Source organism: Excalfactoria chinensis, chromosome 16, assembly GCF_039878825.1.
Source record: "Excalfactoria chinensis isolate bCotChi1 chromosome 16, bCotChi1.hap2, whole genome shotgun sequence".
Classification (NCBI taxonomy): domain Eukaryota; kingdom Metazoa; phylum Chordata; class Aves; order Galliformes; family Phasianidae; genus Excalfactoria; species Excalfactoria chinensis.
The window spans coordinates 7302885-7319682 of NC_092840.1; the positions used below are offsets into that span (position 1 = coordinate 7302885).

The window sequence follows — 16798 nt, forward strand, 5'->3', positions numbered from 1 at the left end:
TTGGATACCTTGTGCGCGCGCCAGGACGCGCCGTCCGCTCGGATTGGCTGAGAGGGAAAGGATGCGCGTCGCCGCCAGGGGATTGGCTACTGAGACTACGCGCCGGACGGTTCCCAAAGCCTAATTGGTAGAGAGTGTGGGGGGGCGTGCGTAAGAACTCCCTGCGCAGCGATTGGCTCTGAAGAGTGCCAATTAACCGAGTGGTATCCCCGCCTCCAAGTGCTGCGCATGTGCAGATGTGACGGAAAGTGCGCGTAAGGCCGTATGCGCAGAGAGATGCGCATGCGCAGTATGGCCGAGGCCCTGAGGTGAGGGGCTGCACAGCTTTCCTTGCAGACAGACTCCTCCTACCTGCATGAGCGTCCCGAGCTTGTTTACCTTCACGTTGATACTGAGGCAGCGCAGGGCAGCGATATGGGGGCCGTGGGCTCAGAGGACGCAGCGGCTGTCCCTGAGCTGGGGGCCGTTGTTGTGGGCAGCCGGAAAGAGGAGCTCGTTGGATCTGGTGGAGCTGAGCGAGACGGAGCTGAAGGAGCAGTTTGTGAGGGGAGATGGCCCCGGAGGGCAGGCCACTAACAAGACCAGCAACTGTGTTGTCTTGAAGCACGTTCCATCCGGGATTGTGGTGAAGGTAATCGTGTTCGATGTCATTAAAGCACGGGCTGCGTGCTGTGCTTCAGGTTTCCTTTTGTAGTGGGTCATAATCTCAGTGCAGCTGTCACGGAAGAGTTGATATAGACATGAAGTACGTCGGCAAGAAGCGGGTTTGGTTAACAGATAAATAAACTGGGGCTGTCTGGATAGAAAGCTATAGCAGGAAAACAGGTGGTTGTCGTGCTAAAGGTGTCCCGCTGTGTTCCTTCAGTGCCATCAAACAAGATCAGTGGAGAAGAACCGACAGATAGCCAGAGAAATCCTGCAGGAAAAGGTCGACCTCTTCTACAAAGGTGAAGACAGTGACGTTTATAGAGAGAAGAAAGCGTCAGAGAAGAAGAAGCAAGAGAAAAAAAGAAGAGCAAAGGAAAACCTAGAAAGGAAAAAGCATTTGAAAGAGATGCTACAATTGGACAGGAAATAGACATGAGATACTGACTGGCTCTGGGAGGGTAAGGGAGAAGTCTGTCATAGCTGTGCAGTGTTCTGGCCGATGTATAACACTGTGCTTCATAAGCACAACTGAAATATTGAGTAGAACCTGACCTGCTCTTACAGTAAAACTGAAGAGTTAAAGCACAGTGTGTTCTTACTTCTGTTTGCCATCATTTCATTACCTGTGTTTAGGATTCTTTTCTCTGCAGAGTTTCTGCCTGCAATGATATTTCATTTCAACACTATTTCATAGGAGTTCCAGTACATACGAAGAACGTTCCTTACTGGCTGTCTCCTTCAGATCTGTTAGTTGAACTTTTAATACTGCCAAGTCATCAATTGCTTAACCAAAACCTCTAATTTCTGACAGAACCCTTGCAGGCTGCTAACTTTGTTCTGACCTTCGATAACAAATGCAGACAGCTTCAGGAACCCAAGCTGTCATGTGTATTTTGAAAGCAAGGTTCACTAGCAACAATACCATCCTCTGGTAGAAATCAACTGCAGCAGTACTGTTCCTTCAATGGAAATAGACCCCAAATTTGCAGGCCCATTCCCTTACCTTCCTGAATTTGAGCCTCCTGCATGAAGGTTAAATCTTTGCTTTTCATACGTGGGGTGTGAATCTGTAGATATCTGTAGATAGTGACTGTAGATATTTCTTAATACAAGCTGTTAATGAAAATAAGCTTTATTACATCAAGTAATAAATACATACAAAGATGCAAATAAGTTTTAGTAATTTATCCAGAATTTTCTTTTTTTTTTTTTTTTTTGGCAAACTTAAAACTGAAATCTCCAGCCTTCATGTAGAAATTAGTTTTCCAGAACCTTGTTATTATTTAATAGGCTTCCCTATTTTCCATATAATTCATGCACTTTAAATGGATTTCAAAGCACTAATAGTCATGCAAATGTTTATGCAAAATGAACAAAAAAGGAAAAGTAAGAGGAGGAGAAGGTTATTATTTCTAAGCAGGGTCTATGCTGTCTGGCAAATTGTGGCATAGCAGACTACTAAGTACAGCATGCTATTCTGCAGTTATTAAAACAAAAAGTCCTTACAGCTTATGTTGAACTTTGAAAGACGGGCAGTTTGGGGTTCAGTTGATATAGTGAAAAGGATAAAGAAAAACCAACAACGGGATTGTGGCTGGATAGGAAGAGAACTGAAATATAGCCTAGGAGAGAGCATTCCTCTGCATGCAGTTCAGTTTTCATGGTTTAGAAACATCTTAGGGAGTTTTGGTGTCTTTACAAAATGCCATCCCTCAGCAAGTTGAAAAATCCTTGTTTTGTCATTCTTCGCTATACATTTTTAAGGGCAAAAAAAGAAAGGTAAAACCTTCAAAATAAAGGAATTTGTCTGAATGTTTTAAGAGTCAGAACGAGTAGGCATTACTTTTTCTTCATTAAGAGATGGAAAATCTTGTAACTGCATTTGTGGGCTAGGATCTTGCATTTCGTTCGGTCTCAGCCAAGCATTCCCGAACTAATCCTCTAGCATGAATAATGCCTGCAAAAGAATTGAACGCATTTTCAGTTATCTCACTCAGGTGACATTTGCAATGACAGTTCACAGAAAGGTTTATGTGTTTCCACCAAGTCTCCAAGGCTACCACAGCGTGACACAGAAAACAGAGAGCCCTCAGTGCCCTAACATCAGCCACTGCTGAAGAACTTTGCTATCCCAGACCGGTGTTAGGAATTAAAGATGGACCAAACAAGGGATTGGAGCATGATGAGCTTTGTAGGGCTGCAGTGACAGGTACATTGTAATGTGCAGTGTATACCTAATTAAAACGAGAAACCTAATAATAAATAAATAAATACATAATCTTATCAACCTGGCAGTTATGTTGGCATTGTGGAGTGTAAAACATCTGAACTTACTTAGGGAGTCATTTTAGCAAGACCTAAGAGCCTTAATTAATGCCTTGGAATAATATTTCCATTAAGAGGAAGCATCAAAATCTAAGCCTTCATAACACTGCCTAAACATAAGTTGTATAAGAGAAATTTTGTAACGTTGTGTGCATAAAGGTACAAACTGGCTGAGCTCCCAGTATAAATCATCACTGCTTTATATGCTGCCATATCTGCTCTGATAGGCATTATGTGGAATTTTCCACTAAGTCCTGCTGCCTTGAGTTCTAGCAATATGGACCTCCAGTCTTAATCCTGGAACTGAATCTAGATTCACATTCACCGAGCTGCTGAAAGAACTCAGCTCAATTTAGATTTTTACGATGGGAGACAGACAGATTTTTCTACAACTAACAAGGTTATATTTTATATCAGGAAAAGATAGGAGGTGATTTCTCTGCTCAGTCATGCTCCTTAACAAGGTGAAGAAATGACAATAAGGCAATAGAAGAGATTTAATCTCTTTTTAGATGTAATGGATTCTGTCTCTAGAAGGCTGCTAACCCAGATCACAGCAACAGCCTCTACATCCAAGGAGTAGAGACTGGGGACGTGATGGGTGCCAGGCTTTACTCAGGGTTAAATCAATGCAGACAAGTAAAGCTGCGTCCTCCTACAGCTGTGGGAGGCAGAAACGCATACTCAAAGAAGTGTATTAGATCTGGATCTGGTGGCAGGAAGCCCAGTTTATGCAGCAGAACTACCCTGAATTATGTAGAACGCTGGGAATTTGGCCAATTTTAGAGGTCAGTATCCTCTGTCCCTAGGAGCAGATGGAGCAGGGGACAGGGACTTTATTCAGCAGTAACCTCCACGTGGCCATGGAGGCTGCCGTCACGTGGTCACCCTCACTCTCTTTTGCTCTCCCACTTGCACATGCTCCTTCAATCACATAGCTCCTAAAATGCAAAGAGAGGTATCTTAGTGACCAAAAGATGGCAGCAAAAAGTATTTATTGTGGATTTTTTGCATCATGTTCGAGTCAGTTACAGTGGCAGCATCTTAAGCTACATTAGCAAACAAATCAATACTCAGTGCAAGAAGTAGCAAAATAACGTTTCCTCACCCAACTGATGTTCTCTGAACAGTCCTGCATCTCTCCTGCTCTCTCTCAAGTTGTCCCCATTAGCCTATTGCCATTCATGATCTATTAATACTGACTCCAGCAATGCAATAAAGAGAGACTCCAGCAACATTGATTTTAGCTGGGCTAGATTCCACTTACCACTCATCAGCAGACTTTATTGCATCCTTTCCCAGAACAGCTACTAGTCATTTTATTGCACGTCGTGGCAGATATATTACTCTCCCATAATGGTTGAGCTTTAAATAAAGCTTTGTAGTCTTGGGTGAGTGTAAGGGGGATTTGCAAGGTGGTGAGATGTTAGTCTGTTACAGTAATGCTCCTGTTCAGGTTTGAGTGAGTGAGCCAAACTCAGCACAAGGACTAGGGAAAGGGAGGAAAAGGTATCTATTGGCAAAGGACAGAAATGCCAGCACATCCATTGTAGGTGGCATTCAGGGTCATTTTAGGAGCAATGGAATGTCTCACTGCTCCTTCAGAAGTATCCCTTGCGCAGGACAATGTCAAGCTGATGTAAGCAGCAGGGCATGCAGGGGTTTCTTTTACCCTGCAAAGGGAAGGACGTTTATGTGACCTCTTTTAGCTGACTAAGCAAAGCTGAGGAGACCTCATCAGCCAGACCTAAAAGCTTCTATGTCCCTTAGCAGCAGACTCCTAATGACATCCACTTGAAACAGGTAATGGAGTCTAAGTGGCCCAGTACCACGCAGAGGAGGAGTATATGTTTGACATCTCACTCTCAACAGCCTTCACTGACAACACCCTTCATATTTTTCCCCAGCTGTTCTCTCCACCAGCCTTAGGGCAACTTAACACAAAGTAATATTTCCTTAAGCCTTTCACTAAGGGCTCTTGGGTCAAGGAGGTGAGTGATGTTTATCAGACAATGAAAACAATGTTTGGTTGTGTATTTTGGATGTCAGAGAGAAGAAATAGATAAAGGGACAAGCAAGTCACCCAGAACCTAGCAGAACATGTCTAGCTGACCACTATTGGCCACTATTAAATACAGCAAGAGTATAGAATGAAGTGTACCAGAGATGTAGTTGCTCATTAATACACTCAGTTTAACAACAAGCTCAATGCAGCTGTCTATTCAAGGGAAACCATTGTTATGAAGCTGCCTACAAGTAGTCAGTACACAAAGAATATGGGATACTTTAACATATACAAGTATTTTAAACATTACCTCGTTTTAGCCTCTCCATCGCACTTTTACTCCCAGCATACGTGGGTCTGATCTCTTTTCCTAATTCTTCAATGATGGCTAGAAGTTCTGCATATTTGCTTTGCGGTACTTGACTGCTGCTGGTACCCTGTAGTTGGAAGTAGATTAATCTCAATTAAACACGACTAAAACCAAAATAATTAGAACAAACAGCACCTAGAAATTCACTGAATAACCCAGGAAGCCACTTTTTTTTGGTAAAGAAGTTTTCATGTTTGCTATATAAACATGGTTTTCTTTTTGCCTTTGCTTCTACAGCTGGACATAGTGCTACGTGGAGCCAGGTAGGAGGATGCAGCTACATGATTGGAGCCTGAGATGAAACAGGCGTTAGAACAGTCCTACAAAAACAGCAAACTGAAAACCACTTACTGCACTCTCTTTCTGTCTTTATCAGTGTTCAGATGTATATTTTGTGGAGGAGTCTGAGAGAATGAGGAGCAGATAAAACAAAACTGCCCATAACAGTAGGGAAAATCCTATTAAGTGGTAAACAGATTTCACAGAAAGTTTGCCAGCCCACAGGTATGTCTGGAACACGCTCCATCAGACTGCCAATCTTAAATCAGCAGTTCGTCCAAGGAAAAACAGTTAAAGGTGTAGGACTATTACTTTTCTAATGATTTAAAAGCACGTAACAGCCCTTGCTACCAGAACATAACTCAAGACACGGTTCACTGACTTAGAAGGGAAAGGACTAACAGTTAATTAGTAACTAATCTCACTCAGCACTCTGCTTAGTCTAATTTGATCCCAAGACATGTGCGATGAATCAGTTTGCCATTTGGGTTTGATTTCAGACCTTCGTGAGAAGGAGGAAGACCTCAGATTACAGGCCACCATCCACGATACTGTGTGAGCATAGGGACAGTGATCTGGTGAAAGAAAAAACAAGAAGCAGAGCCATACCTGTATCCCTTGTGTGTACCCTAGCGATGGGGGGCCGTAGTCATTTATAAGCTGCCTGTATTGCGCAGACGTTGCCATACTTGTGGAGGGAGAGTGAACGCTCCCAGCTGTAGAGAAAAAAAGAAAGAATATTTGTTATTATCTACAGATGGATGAGTCGGTTACACAGGGACACATTTGAGATGGCTTTCCTCTTTTCTAGAGCTGTGAACTCTCACCTTACTCTAAGCCAGCTACTGACAGAGCCACGCTGCTTTCCTACTAATAGATAAATTAACGCTTCCCTAATGTTTGCTGTACACTTGAAAATAGCACAGCCTGCAACCTTATCAGTGCAAATTGTTCGTCTAAAAGTGAAGCAGTGTAACATGACAAGTTGTTCTGCCTAGACAAACTAAATCTTAAGGAGCCCTATTTTTGCATATATACATTCCACATAGATGAGTCTAACGCCCTGCGCTATTTTTACCTTTTCAGTGCAAGTTATCTGAAAGCAATTTTGCAACTCAAAGTGCCATCACATGGTCAATGCAAGTTATCCTCAGTACTATTTTCAGCTGATGCCAAAACTATTCATAGAGAACAGTCAGTTGAGGTCTATCAGATCTGCTGCTCATTGTATGACATCAGAGGTGAAGACTGCTGAGTATTATTACTCTTTGTGAGATACCAAATATCTTTTGCCTGTCAAACTGTGCTACGTAAGTAAGTCAAAGGCAAAAAAAAAAAAAACAAACACATCTATTTGGATTATGGTTCAGATAAAAGAAACAGATTCTACCAGTGCAATCATTGATTAACTGCTTCAGAAACAAGGAACCAAGACACTTCACTACCCCACTATGGCAAGAATTTGTTACTGAGAAATAGGGCTTAATTCTGCTGCCTGTTTTACAACAGCTCTAAAGGACTGATGAACTGAACACTCAGGGCTAAGGCAGCGTTCAACTCGGCTGCTCTTTTTTCACTCTTGCAGTTCAAAGCCCCCATACCCTCTGGTGCTGCTCTCCTTGCCTGCAGGCACAGACTCAGACCTCCTGCTGCCTGAAAATCTTCCCTTTGCAGAAGTCCTGCTAAAACTTCCCAACTTCATTTGAGAAAGGGATCTTAATCACCAGCTTTCATGTGAACCTAAATCAAACTGTTGATAAAAGTCACTGTGTCTCAGAGCCCTGTAAACCACAAGCTTTGTTTAGAAGTTGCAAGAGATTCCCTGTTTCTCTTCACTAAGAAACAGAAAGCCAGTAGTTACATTGTGAAAAGCTCTACTGAACACAGTGGAACAGGATCTTCCAATGCTGGGAACTCTCTTTCCACTTCAGAATGTATCAGAAGTCATCACTGTGGTGGTGTCTTTGTTCTACAGAGAGAGCATGCTCTTCATCCTGCCCACTTAACTGGATGTGAAATCCTAACAAAGGTGAACTGAGGTGGTTACAAAGTCCATCTGTAAAAAGGAAGGTTTATCTTTGTCTTAAACCAAGCTGCTAAATTTTACAGCTGCACATGTCTGCTGCTAAGGTTTCATGCGGAGTTAATTGTCCCATCCTTCTGAAGTACAGTAAAAACAAACAACCAAAAAATTAAAACACACCCACAGAGTACGTACGGCTCCTGCACTGCGGAGGAACACCACCATTGACAGCTGTGCTCTCAGTCAGCCCTTCCCTCTGTGCACGCACAATAGCAAGGTTTCTGTACCTACAACTCAGCCAATATTTCAAGTCCAGATGCCTTGAAATTTCAACACTTATCAAACATGACACGACAGCAAACTGCATCTTTCCTCCAGTGATTTCAAAATGCTTCAAAAACATTAATGAACCCTTTGTGCTGCAAGGTAGAAAGATTTAATTACCTCAATTAAGCAAAGACAGACTCAAGCGATTTCTGATCCCATGGAATAAAACAAAAGATGCATCCTGTAAAGACTTGTTCCCAGGCTCCTACTGCAAGCACCACACAAACAGGACCCAGAAGCTCCAAACTGGCTCTGAACGAGGGCTTGGATGGCCAGGCTCAGGAATCCTGCTTTGGCTGCCCAACAGACCTCACCAACAGCTTACCCCACAGCTACAGCCCATGCAGATCAGAAAACAGGACCGTTTTCACCAGCATATCATTAGCTAATGATAAAATAGTACAGATAATTAGTGATCGTTTGAGGTTACGCGAATTTAAATGACGTGTGCTTTGTTTGGATGAAATAACACAGCAGGGTATGTCTAGAGAAAACTCCACTAGAAACATGATGTAGCAAGTTAAAGCAGTGAGGCCGGGCTGAACCACGCTTTGCACACATAAAGTGCTGCAGTGGACAGCAGCAGGACTCAGCATGGGAGTTACACGAGGAAAGGAGAACTTTCAACAGGCAGCAATGAGGGAGAAACCACTGCCGGAGCCAGGATGTTGCTCCTGCCTGCAGACAGCAGTCAGGGCCCTACCTGGTGCTGCTCCACAGCTGGGTGCTTATTGTCTGCTGTACCCACGCTATGCAGAGCTGTGCAGCAGACACTAGAGGCCATTGCTGAGTACGGCGTGCCCTGCCAAGTGACAGATCGTGGTAACCATGGTGAGTTTACCCGTTTCTTTGCAGTCTGCATCAAAAATGTAATAAGACATAATGCCATGCGCCGACCACTTTATCAGCAGCAGCAGGCCCTGAGAACAAAGGAAGGATTTGGCTTGGCCGTGGCACCAGCTCCACACGCCCAGGCCAGAAGTTGTGCCAGCCAAACTCCGCTGGAGGAAAGAAAGATGAAAAATCCTGGATTTCACCTCAATTTAAGACGATGCAATCACGAAAATGAAATTAATTGCGGGGGTATTATTATCTCACGGGGTAATGGACCTTAGGCTTTCTGACCTATCACTTTGTATGTTAATCTCAAAGAGAAGCCCTGGGTCTCAGATGACTATTAGTCAATTAACCCGAAATACATCTGCATGCCTGAACATCCTGAACACCGCAGATTAAAAATAATAATAATAATAACAATTAAAAAATCACCAGCTACTGCTGTTACAGTTAGGAAGAAAAATTAGGCCAACGAGTCTCAGAGCCAAGACCCAGTCAAAAATCCGTTTGATGATTAGGTATTCACTAGAGAGGAAAAAAAAGGAGGGGGGAGCTAAATTGAGGCTTGCTCTCTCATGTTAAAGTAACAATGGAGACAAGACAGTTAGGAATTGACAGAAGCAAAAAGGGAGTGTGCTTGTACTGAATTCGAGTGACACTGCATCACCTCCCAGATTGTCTTAGCGCTTGCTGCTGCATTAAACCTAAATTAATGTACACACTTTCCTGCCTCCACTTTCCTAATTAAATGTATACAAAACCTTTTATATACTCACTTATTCTTGTGCCAACAATGTCTTTTATTTCTGCGTTCACGCTGAAGACTGACAGAGGCAGGTTGTTTTTTTTTCCTTACACAAAAATATATTGAGTTTCTTGCTAATCAACGTAATTCCTTATTAATCAGGATGAGGCGTAACAATGCAGCAATTAGAAATTAGATTTTTTTATTAATTTTCTTTTTTTGTCAGAATCTCTCCCTTCCAGTGACATCCTGCAAGACAAAGGATCAAGAACCAACCTTTGTTTCCCTCGGACCAGGAATCTCCCCATCAATTTCCGACAGGTTTGCAGAGATCCATCCAGTTTCTTTACTGTTTCCAAGCCTAAGCAGCAATGCCAATTTGCTAGCCTTAATTCTTAACTCTACTGCTGTTGCTTACTGGAAAGCTAACTGGAAAAGCAGCTTACAGTGCACCCCACAAGGAAGCAGCAGGGGCAGGAATGTGTGTGCTCCCACCTGATCCACTCCCAGCAGATGTCCACAGGGACACCTACCTCTGTGGTGGCCACAGCACTCAGCTGCCACTCTGCTTCCCTCTCACAGACACAGCAAAGCAAAATCAGAAACAGTTACTCACCTTGTCCAGTTACTCACGTAGAAGTGACTTAAGTAAAGAGCTAACCCCACTGGGTATGTGTTTCTCTAGAACTCTGCACTTTGCAAGGTCCTATAAGATGGCATATATAAGCTCCTGCCATTTCACAAACTCTTTGAACTCAAGAATATGACAGCATATAAGAAGAGATCCCTGCAGGTATGCAGTCTGAGACGACCAGGTTGGAATATTTTAACTGAGAGGTTGCAGCTTCTCTGCCCTAAAGTGGCCAAGTTTGCATCAAAAGACATGAGAAACGTTCTGAGATGCGTAGACAATGTACATTGCAAGACAAGAATCTTCCAGCATAGGGTGAGAGGCAACATCCTCACCTACCGCAGCCGTCTCTGCAGTATTTGCATACAGCCCAAACCACGGTTGCAGAGCTTTGGCAGACTACGGGATGATTTGATTCCTTATCCTTAGCCCTCTGCACAATTTGGCTTCAGCTCAACGAGAACTGCCTGCCATCCATGGGACACCACACGCATGTCTATACAAGCAGACCTACTGCACAGCCAAGCAACACACGGAGCAGTATGAAGATGCCAACCCACAGCAAAAAATGCCGTCAGCCCCATTTCCCCCCAACCTCCAAAAGATCTTTCATTTTTTTTAGCATTTTAAAATAATGGACCTTGTTCTCATCCGCACAAAACATTCCTTATGGGACTGGCTGTGAAAGTTTTATTTTCACCCGCTATTTCCCACCTCAAACAGCCCGTGTGGCAGAAACAGACCTTTCTTTGAATAAAACTATTTCACTTGAAAGGGAAAAAAAATAAAATAAAACTCAGCACACACACATATAAATACGTTCTCAAGAACTAGGACATTCTTTTTCGTAACAGCCAGAGGCCTTGCTCTTTTGATCCATCACACTCAGGGCCTTTCCTCTAGTACTCCCGTTCCACTTCATCTTCCCATGTGGATAACGGTCATGTTTTATGTCTTCTCTTTCCACCTCCTCCCTTTCTTTCTTTCTTTTCTTTCCTTTTTTTTTTTTTTTTTTTTTTTTTTTTCTTTTTAAATCAGAAAAACAGAAGACAGCCCCTCTGCCTCCCCACTGCTCTTCTATCCTAACTGAAGACAGGACATTTCTACATTAGCAAATTATTTGGCACAATGAGAATGGATCAGAAGATCAAAGCCTTTGGTACATGTACACCACATGTAGCTGGGGCAAAGGGGCAGGATTTAAGTCTGGAATTTAGTCTGATCCCCCAGACTGGGCGTCTGCATCACAAATATGGCTCAAAGCTGTCCAGCCTTTGGTCTGGACCTCTATGTTCCCCAAAAGGATGGAGCACCAGTTGCATAACTGGAGCACGGCTTCTGGTTTACTTTTATGCAAGAGGAACGAAGCTAGCACAAACCAAACCAAACCCACCCTGCAACTCAACCAGCTGGTGGGTGGGGATGACGCAGAGATGTGCTGGTTGTGAAAACCACGCCAGTCACAGCTTTGAACCTAAGAGCTCTGGTAGACAAAGCCAAAAAACACCATTTTTCTTAAATGTCCAAACAAGTCCACTGAAAAACTGTTCATTCTGAAACACGTTTAGCGAGTTTCTTTTCTGTTCATGACTCCACGTGGATTTCAAGTGACCAGAGAGCTTGACATTTTCAGTTTGTTAAACTGCGGGTTTGGGAGTGGAGCACCATCCACATTTCCTGAACACTTTGCTCTCTCTGCATTGTTTGGAGTCGTATTCTTTCCATACTCTCTTTTCAAAAGCAGCCCCTCACTACAGACAATGTGAAACCTAAGCTGTCTGTAAAGGGCAACAAGCAAGCCATTTGCTCAAGCAAATCTGCACTTCAGTCTCAATTAGAAATAAGCTAACAGGTTGGGCATCACATCCCAGGACTGACCAATATCGGTCTCCCCAGTTGCAAGCTGCAGCCCCAGTCAGGAAAATTCATCTCATTCACCTCCCAGCAAGAACGTGTGCATAGTTTTCTTTTTACCACAAAGCTTCTGCAAGGTGAGGCTGACAGCCCTGCTGGCCCTCAGCATGGCAGCACTTGCTGTGCAGCTCACTGCTTGCTAACCAGGAGCTGTGGCACTGTCCCTTCTCTTGGCAAAGTCTGCTGCAATTTGCTCCTCTTGATCCTAAACACAAGTTTCCAAGCTCTATTACAGGAACTGCGTTTGTCTTGAAACATGCTATTATTTCTTGTTGAAATTACAAAGGAATATCCAAGCTCCTTCTGCTGGCTTCTGGACCTTTAGAATGCTGCTCTTGAACCTGTGCCTGAACAAAACTGGTGGATATGCACAACAGAGCCAGGAAACGCCCTGGAACAGAGAAAACCATATAACCACAGAATTGCAGAATGCTTTGGGTTGAAAGAGCCTGCAAAGCTCACCTAGTTGCAGACCATCAGACCTTTACCTTCCACCAGACCAGGCTGCCCCCAGCCCCATCCAGCCCAGCTTCAAGCACCTCCAGGATGCTGACCGCACCATGCAGCTTTGGGTCACTGACAAATGTGCTGAGGAGCACCCAATCCCAACGTGCATGTCACCAGGGATGTTAAAGCAACACCGGTCCCACTGCAGAGCCCTGAGGAACACCCCTTGTTCTTGATCTCCACCTGGACATTCAGACAGTAACTGCAACTGTACATCAACTCATTGAACACAACTGGACATCGAGCCATTGACTCTTTAAATTCACCCAGCCAACTGATGAATGTGACCACTCAGTTAAAGGCAAAGCACAGACCTGGTCACAGCTGGTGCAAACCTCTCTGCTTCAATTGACGTTGGTAGAGATGCTCCACTTTCTGTCAGTGCACTGGTTGGTACTCTTACAGAGGAACAGAATTAAACATGAGATATAAGGCAGGTGAGGAAGAAGCAGTACTACTTTGCAAGATTCAGTACAATATGCATGGAAATAAATAAAAATATTATGTTAAAACAGGTAACAGAGGTGCCCAGGGACACAGTAGGGTCAAGTGAGGATGTGAAGGTACAGCCACAGCATCTCAGATCCCTAACAGAGCTCCTATTTACCTCCTGCACAGAGAAAGCATTTGTGTGGATTAAATGGGGCTCCATCAGCACAGTGTGTGGGATGCACAAAGGGATGGATAATTCAGGCAAAATGCTGCAAGACCTGGGGCAGGAGGAACAGGTATCAGATTCTGCTCTGACAACACAATCCCCTTCCCAGAGTCTGGTATAAGGCAAAGAGCAAGCAGCCCCATTTTCCATGCCCACAGCCATCCCCAGACCTGTCACAGCCTCACAGAAGCTTCCTCCCCACACTGCCCCATCCCAAGCCAGCCCCTCTCTCAGGGCTTCAGCCCAGGTTTGTGCATCCCAAACATGCTTCTGTGCAACACAGCACAGCCTCCCATCCAGCTGGGCCACTCACTGAGCGCAGAACAAATCTGATTTTGCAGTGGCCACTCTCAGCCCAAACTTGAGAGGACTTCTCTCTGCAGCAAGGACGCAGCTCCAGGAGCTGAGCCGACGCGGTTCCAACAGCCCTGCACCAAAACCCTGCACTGCAGGGCAGCAGCGTTACCTCCCAGAGGAAAATCCCTGCGAGATCCACTGCTGGCCAGAGCCCTCGGTCGGCTGAGACCACAAGGCTTAGCATTCACACGGAGAGGCTTCTGCAGGGCTGATCTCGGGCCAAAAGGGACAGATTTCCTGTTTTCCTCTCCTCCGCAGGACGGGGGAGGGGGGTTCCTTCGCCCCAGGTTCGGAAGCAAACCTCGGGTTTCTCCTCCTGGCTGGGGGCATTCGATGTCAGCACAATAGAGAAGCAATCTCCTTCTGCTCGAAATTAAGCTCCAGAAAGGAGGGGGCCATCTGCAGTCCTATCACTCCGAACGCGATATGTGTGACTGCAAGGACTGCTTTGTCTAACTCCCTTGGCCTTAGGCCACGGTGCTGGCAATACCACGAGCGAGAGGAAGAGCTGGTGCGTGAGGATAATGGCAGAAGGCAGGGAGGGAGGAGAGAGCCCATTTTGGATTCAGAGGAGGACATTCTTTCATTGCAAAGATTCCGGGGGTGTCGGGGGCGATCCCAACTCGGGAGAGAAGACAACTTAGAGAAGAATAGTTCCAGCATGACAGCAAACTTGCAGCTACGGGGTGGGTTAGAAGGAGGGGGTAGGAATGATAAAACGCATGAAAAATCCCAATCTGAATTGCAGCACGAGCAGCAGAAAGCACACGAGCAGAGCACCGGCGACACAAACTTCCCCACTCAGCCCTGCCGCCGGGCTCCGGGCCGGGTCCCCCCTCAGTGACACTCACCCAGCCCTCCCCACCGGCGCAGAACAACCACCTTTGTTCCCCTGCAATTTTATGGCTGTTGCGGAGAGCAAGGCACAGGTTCTCGTGGGAGCCGGCAGCGGAATGGTTTCCCTCGCCGGGTTTTGCTTTGTTTCTTTTTTTTTTTCCTCCCTTCTCTCCCCCCTCCGGTGACACTTCTGCTTTTTGTCAGAGATCCTCAGCACATCCCGTGCTCCGCACCGCGCTGGGCTCAGCGCAGGACCCGCATTGAGCGGACGGCGGTTGTCACCCGCTGGCGTCTTGCGGGGCCGGACTGCGGCTCTCGGGGCAGCCGGGACGGAGCGCATCCTTCAATCCCACACCGATATCCCAAGAGAACAACGCTGTAAAACCACCGGGGAGGGTCTCCCTTCCCTTTAAACCCAAGCGGCCAAAACTTCTCAAAAATAAAACAGATTGAAACATCAGCCCGCGGTCGGTGCCGTGCCAGCCCTGCAGCAGGGGACGGACAGGGGGAAGACTCGGCAGAACCGACTTCTCCATTTTGGTTCCGCTCACTGCGGGCGCAGATCCCCCTCCGACACCCCACGGAGAAGCGGCTTTGTTGGGGCTGCGGACGGAGCCCCTCGGCACCCCCCGGGCAGCAGCGAGATAGAGAGGGGGTGAAATAAAAAAAAAAAAGCCAGAAAGTTATTTCATCGGGGAAACTTCGCAGAGAGAAAAGTTGGAAAAAGCTCCCGCAGAGATTCACTGCGGAGGAACGGGGGAGACATAATGATAATAATAATAATAATTTTAAAAATAAATTGAAAAAATAAGGTTGTTTCGGAGGGAAAAAAAGCGATTTCTACGCCTCCTCCAGAACGGGGCTGAGCGAGGAGGGGCCGGGGGCCGCCGCAGGGCGCTGGGACGGAGCCCCGGAGCCGCGGGCGGAGGGCGGTGGGGCCGCGGTGGTCCCGGGCGGCCGCGGCGGATGAGGAGAGCGCCCGGCGGCCGCGAGGCGCTGCGAGCGGCACTTGCGGCGTCCCGCCAGCAGCGGTCCTCGCTGAGGCGCCGGCGGAATATTCCTGATCCAGATCAATCAGCCGCCCCGGGGAGCCGGGCATGGAGGAAAGCCGGCGGACGGAACCCCGGCGGCGGTGCCGGCTCCGGGGGTCGGAGCGCGGGGCGCCGAGCGCCCGCCGAGGGGGCGGCGCGGGGCGGGCGGGCGGCGGTAATGGCGGCTCGGAGGCGCTGCCCCGCCATCGCGGAGCGGGCAGGAGCGCAGCCCGGCGCTGCCCCAGGTGCCTCGCGGCCCCGCCGCCCGCCTCCCAAACTTGTGCCCACTTCCCGCCGCGCACTTACCCGGGGCGAGGGGAGTCCCGGGGATGTGGGCGTTCAAGTTGGGTTTGTACGACATTCCCAGCGACATGGCCAGCGGGGAGGAGGAGAGGCGTCCTGATGGAATTCAGCGAAGCGTCTCCGCGTCTCCCAGACACTTTGGGTTGTTTACAGCAGGAGCGGCACCGGCAAATATGGCCGTCAGTTATATTGACACCCACAATGCAATATATCATCCATACATCATGAGGAGACGCCGATCCCGAAACTTTGGCTGAGAGGAGGCGGCCGCCCGCCCGGCGCCCCGCGCACCTCGGCGCGGAGGGGGGGGGGCGCGGAGGGGGGCGCGGCGGAGGGGGGCACGGCCGCCATCCCCTCGGCAGACAATGGAGCGCCCCTCAGGGCCGCCGCCGCCGGAGGAGCGGGCGGGGAGGGGCGGGGGGAGCTGGGCGGCGGCGGGGGGAGCGTTTCGTTCAACTTCGTAAAGTTTGGGCTCAACTTCTGCTCCCAATCGGCCCCTGCCTCAGCCTGGGCGGCGGCGGGGGGGGGGGCGGCAGGCGGGAGCCCCTCCTGAGAGAGCGCCTGAGGAGAAAGGCTGAGGAGAAGCTGAGCGCGGCCCCGCCGCTCTCTGTGGAAAATACCTGTTGATAATTTGACGATAAACCCCCCCTGCCCAACACACACCAACACCACCTCTGGTGCCGCCAAGGGAAAATAATATATATCAGCCTCCCCGTTATGTGCTTTTTCGTTTTTTTGTTTTTTTTTTTTTGTTTTTTTTGCCTTTTTGAACCGCTCTCCCTGCCCACCCGGAGGGGGAAGGTTAACGTGCATTGCAGCTGCTGAGGGATTAACAATTAAATACGGGTCCTGCTGATCACTGGCTCGTTTTCTGTTTGCAAGCAGCTGTACAGCTTCCCCAACAAATATATGTTCCCCTCCAGCTCGTCCCCCAATGTTTTGGGTAATAAAGCATTTTAGCCTGCATCTGCCACTCAGAACACATCTCCTCCATCCCCTAT

The 16798-nt window shown here is 47.1% G+C and overlaps 2 protein-coding genes across 7 annotated transcripts; one reads left to right on the top strand and one right to left on the bottom strand.

Moving 5' to 3' along the window:
- Positions 1-274: 274 nt before the first annotated feature.
- Positions 275-1809, top strand: MTRFR (mitochondrial translation release factor in rescue). Its single transcript, XM_072350849.1, has 2 exons — positions 275-631; positions 866-1809. The coding sequence occupies exons 1-2, from the start codon at positions 356-358 to the stop codon at positions 1076-1078; spliced, it is 489 nt and encodes a 162-aa protein (XP_072206950.1). The 5' UTR covers positions 275-355; the 3' UTR covers positions 1079-1809.
- Positions 1758-16100, bottom strand: CDK2AP1 (cyclin dependent kinase 2 associated protein 1). 6 transcript variants are annotated; one of them, XM_072350843.1, is made up of 4 exons: positions 15801-16100; positions 6237-6343; positions 5289-5415; positions 1758-2605 (listed from the first exon to the last, which is right to left on the bottom strand). In XM_072350843.1, exons 1-4 carry the CDS (start codon positions 15865-15867, stop codon positions 2538-2540), a joined length of 369 nt encoding a protein of 122 aa, XP_072206944.1. In that variant the 5' UTR covers positions 15868-16100; the 3' UTR covers positions 1758-2537. The 6 variants fall into 6 exon arrangements, with proteins under 6 accessions (XP_072206944.1, XP_072206943.1, XP_072206946.1 ...); XM_072350842.1 differs by lacking the exon at positions 15801-16100 and adding an exon at positions 14509-14832; XM_072350845.1 differs by lacking the exon at positions 15801-16100 and adding an exon at positions 14478-14589.
- Positions 16101-16798: the final 698 nt, after the last annotated feature.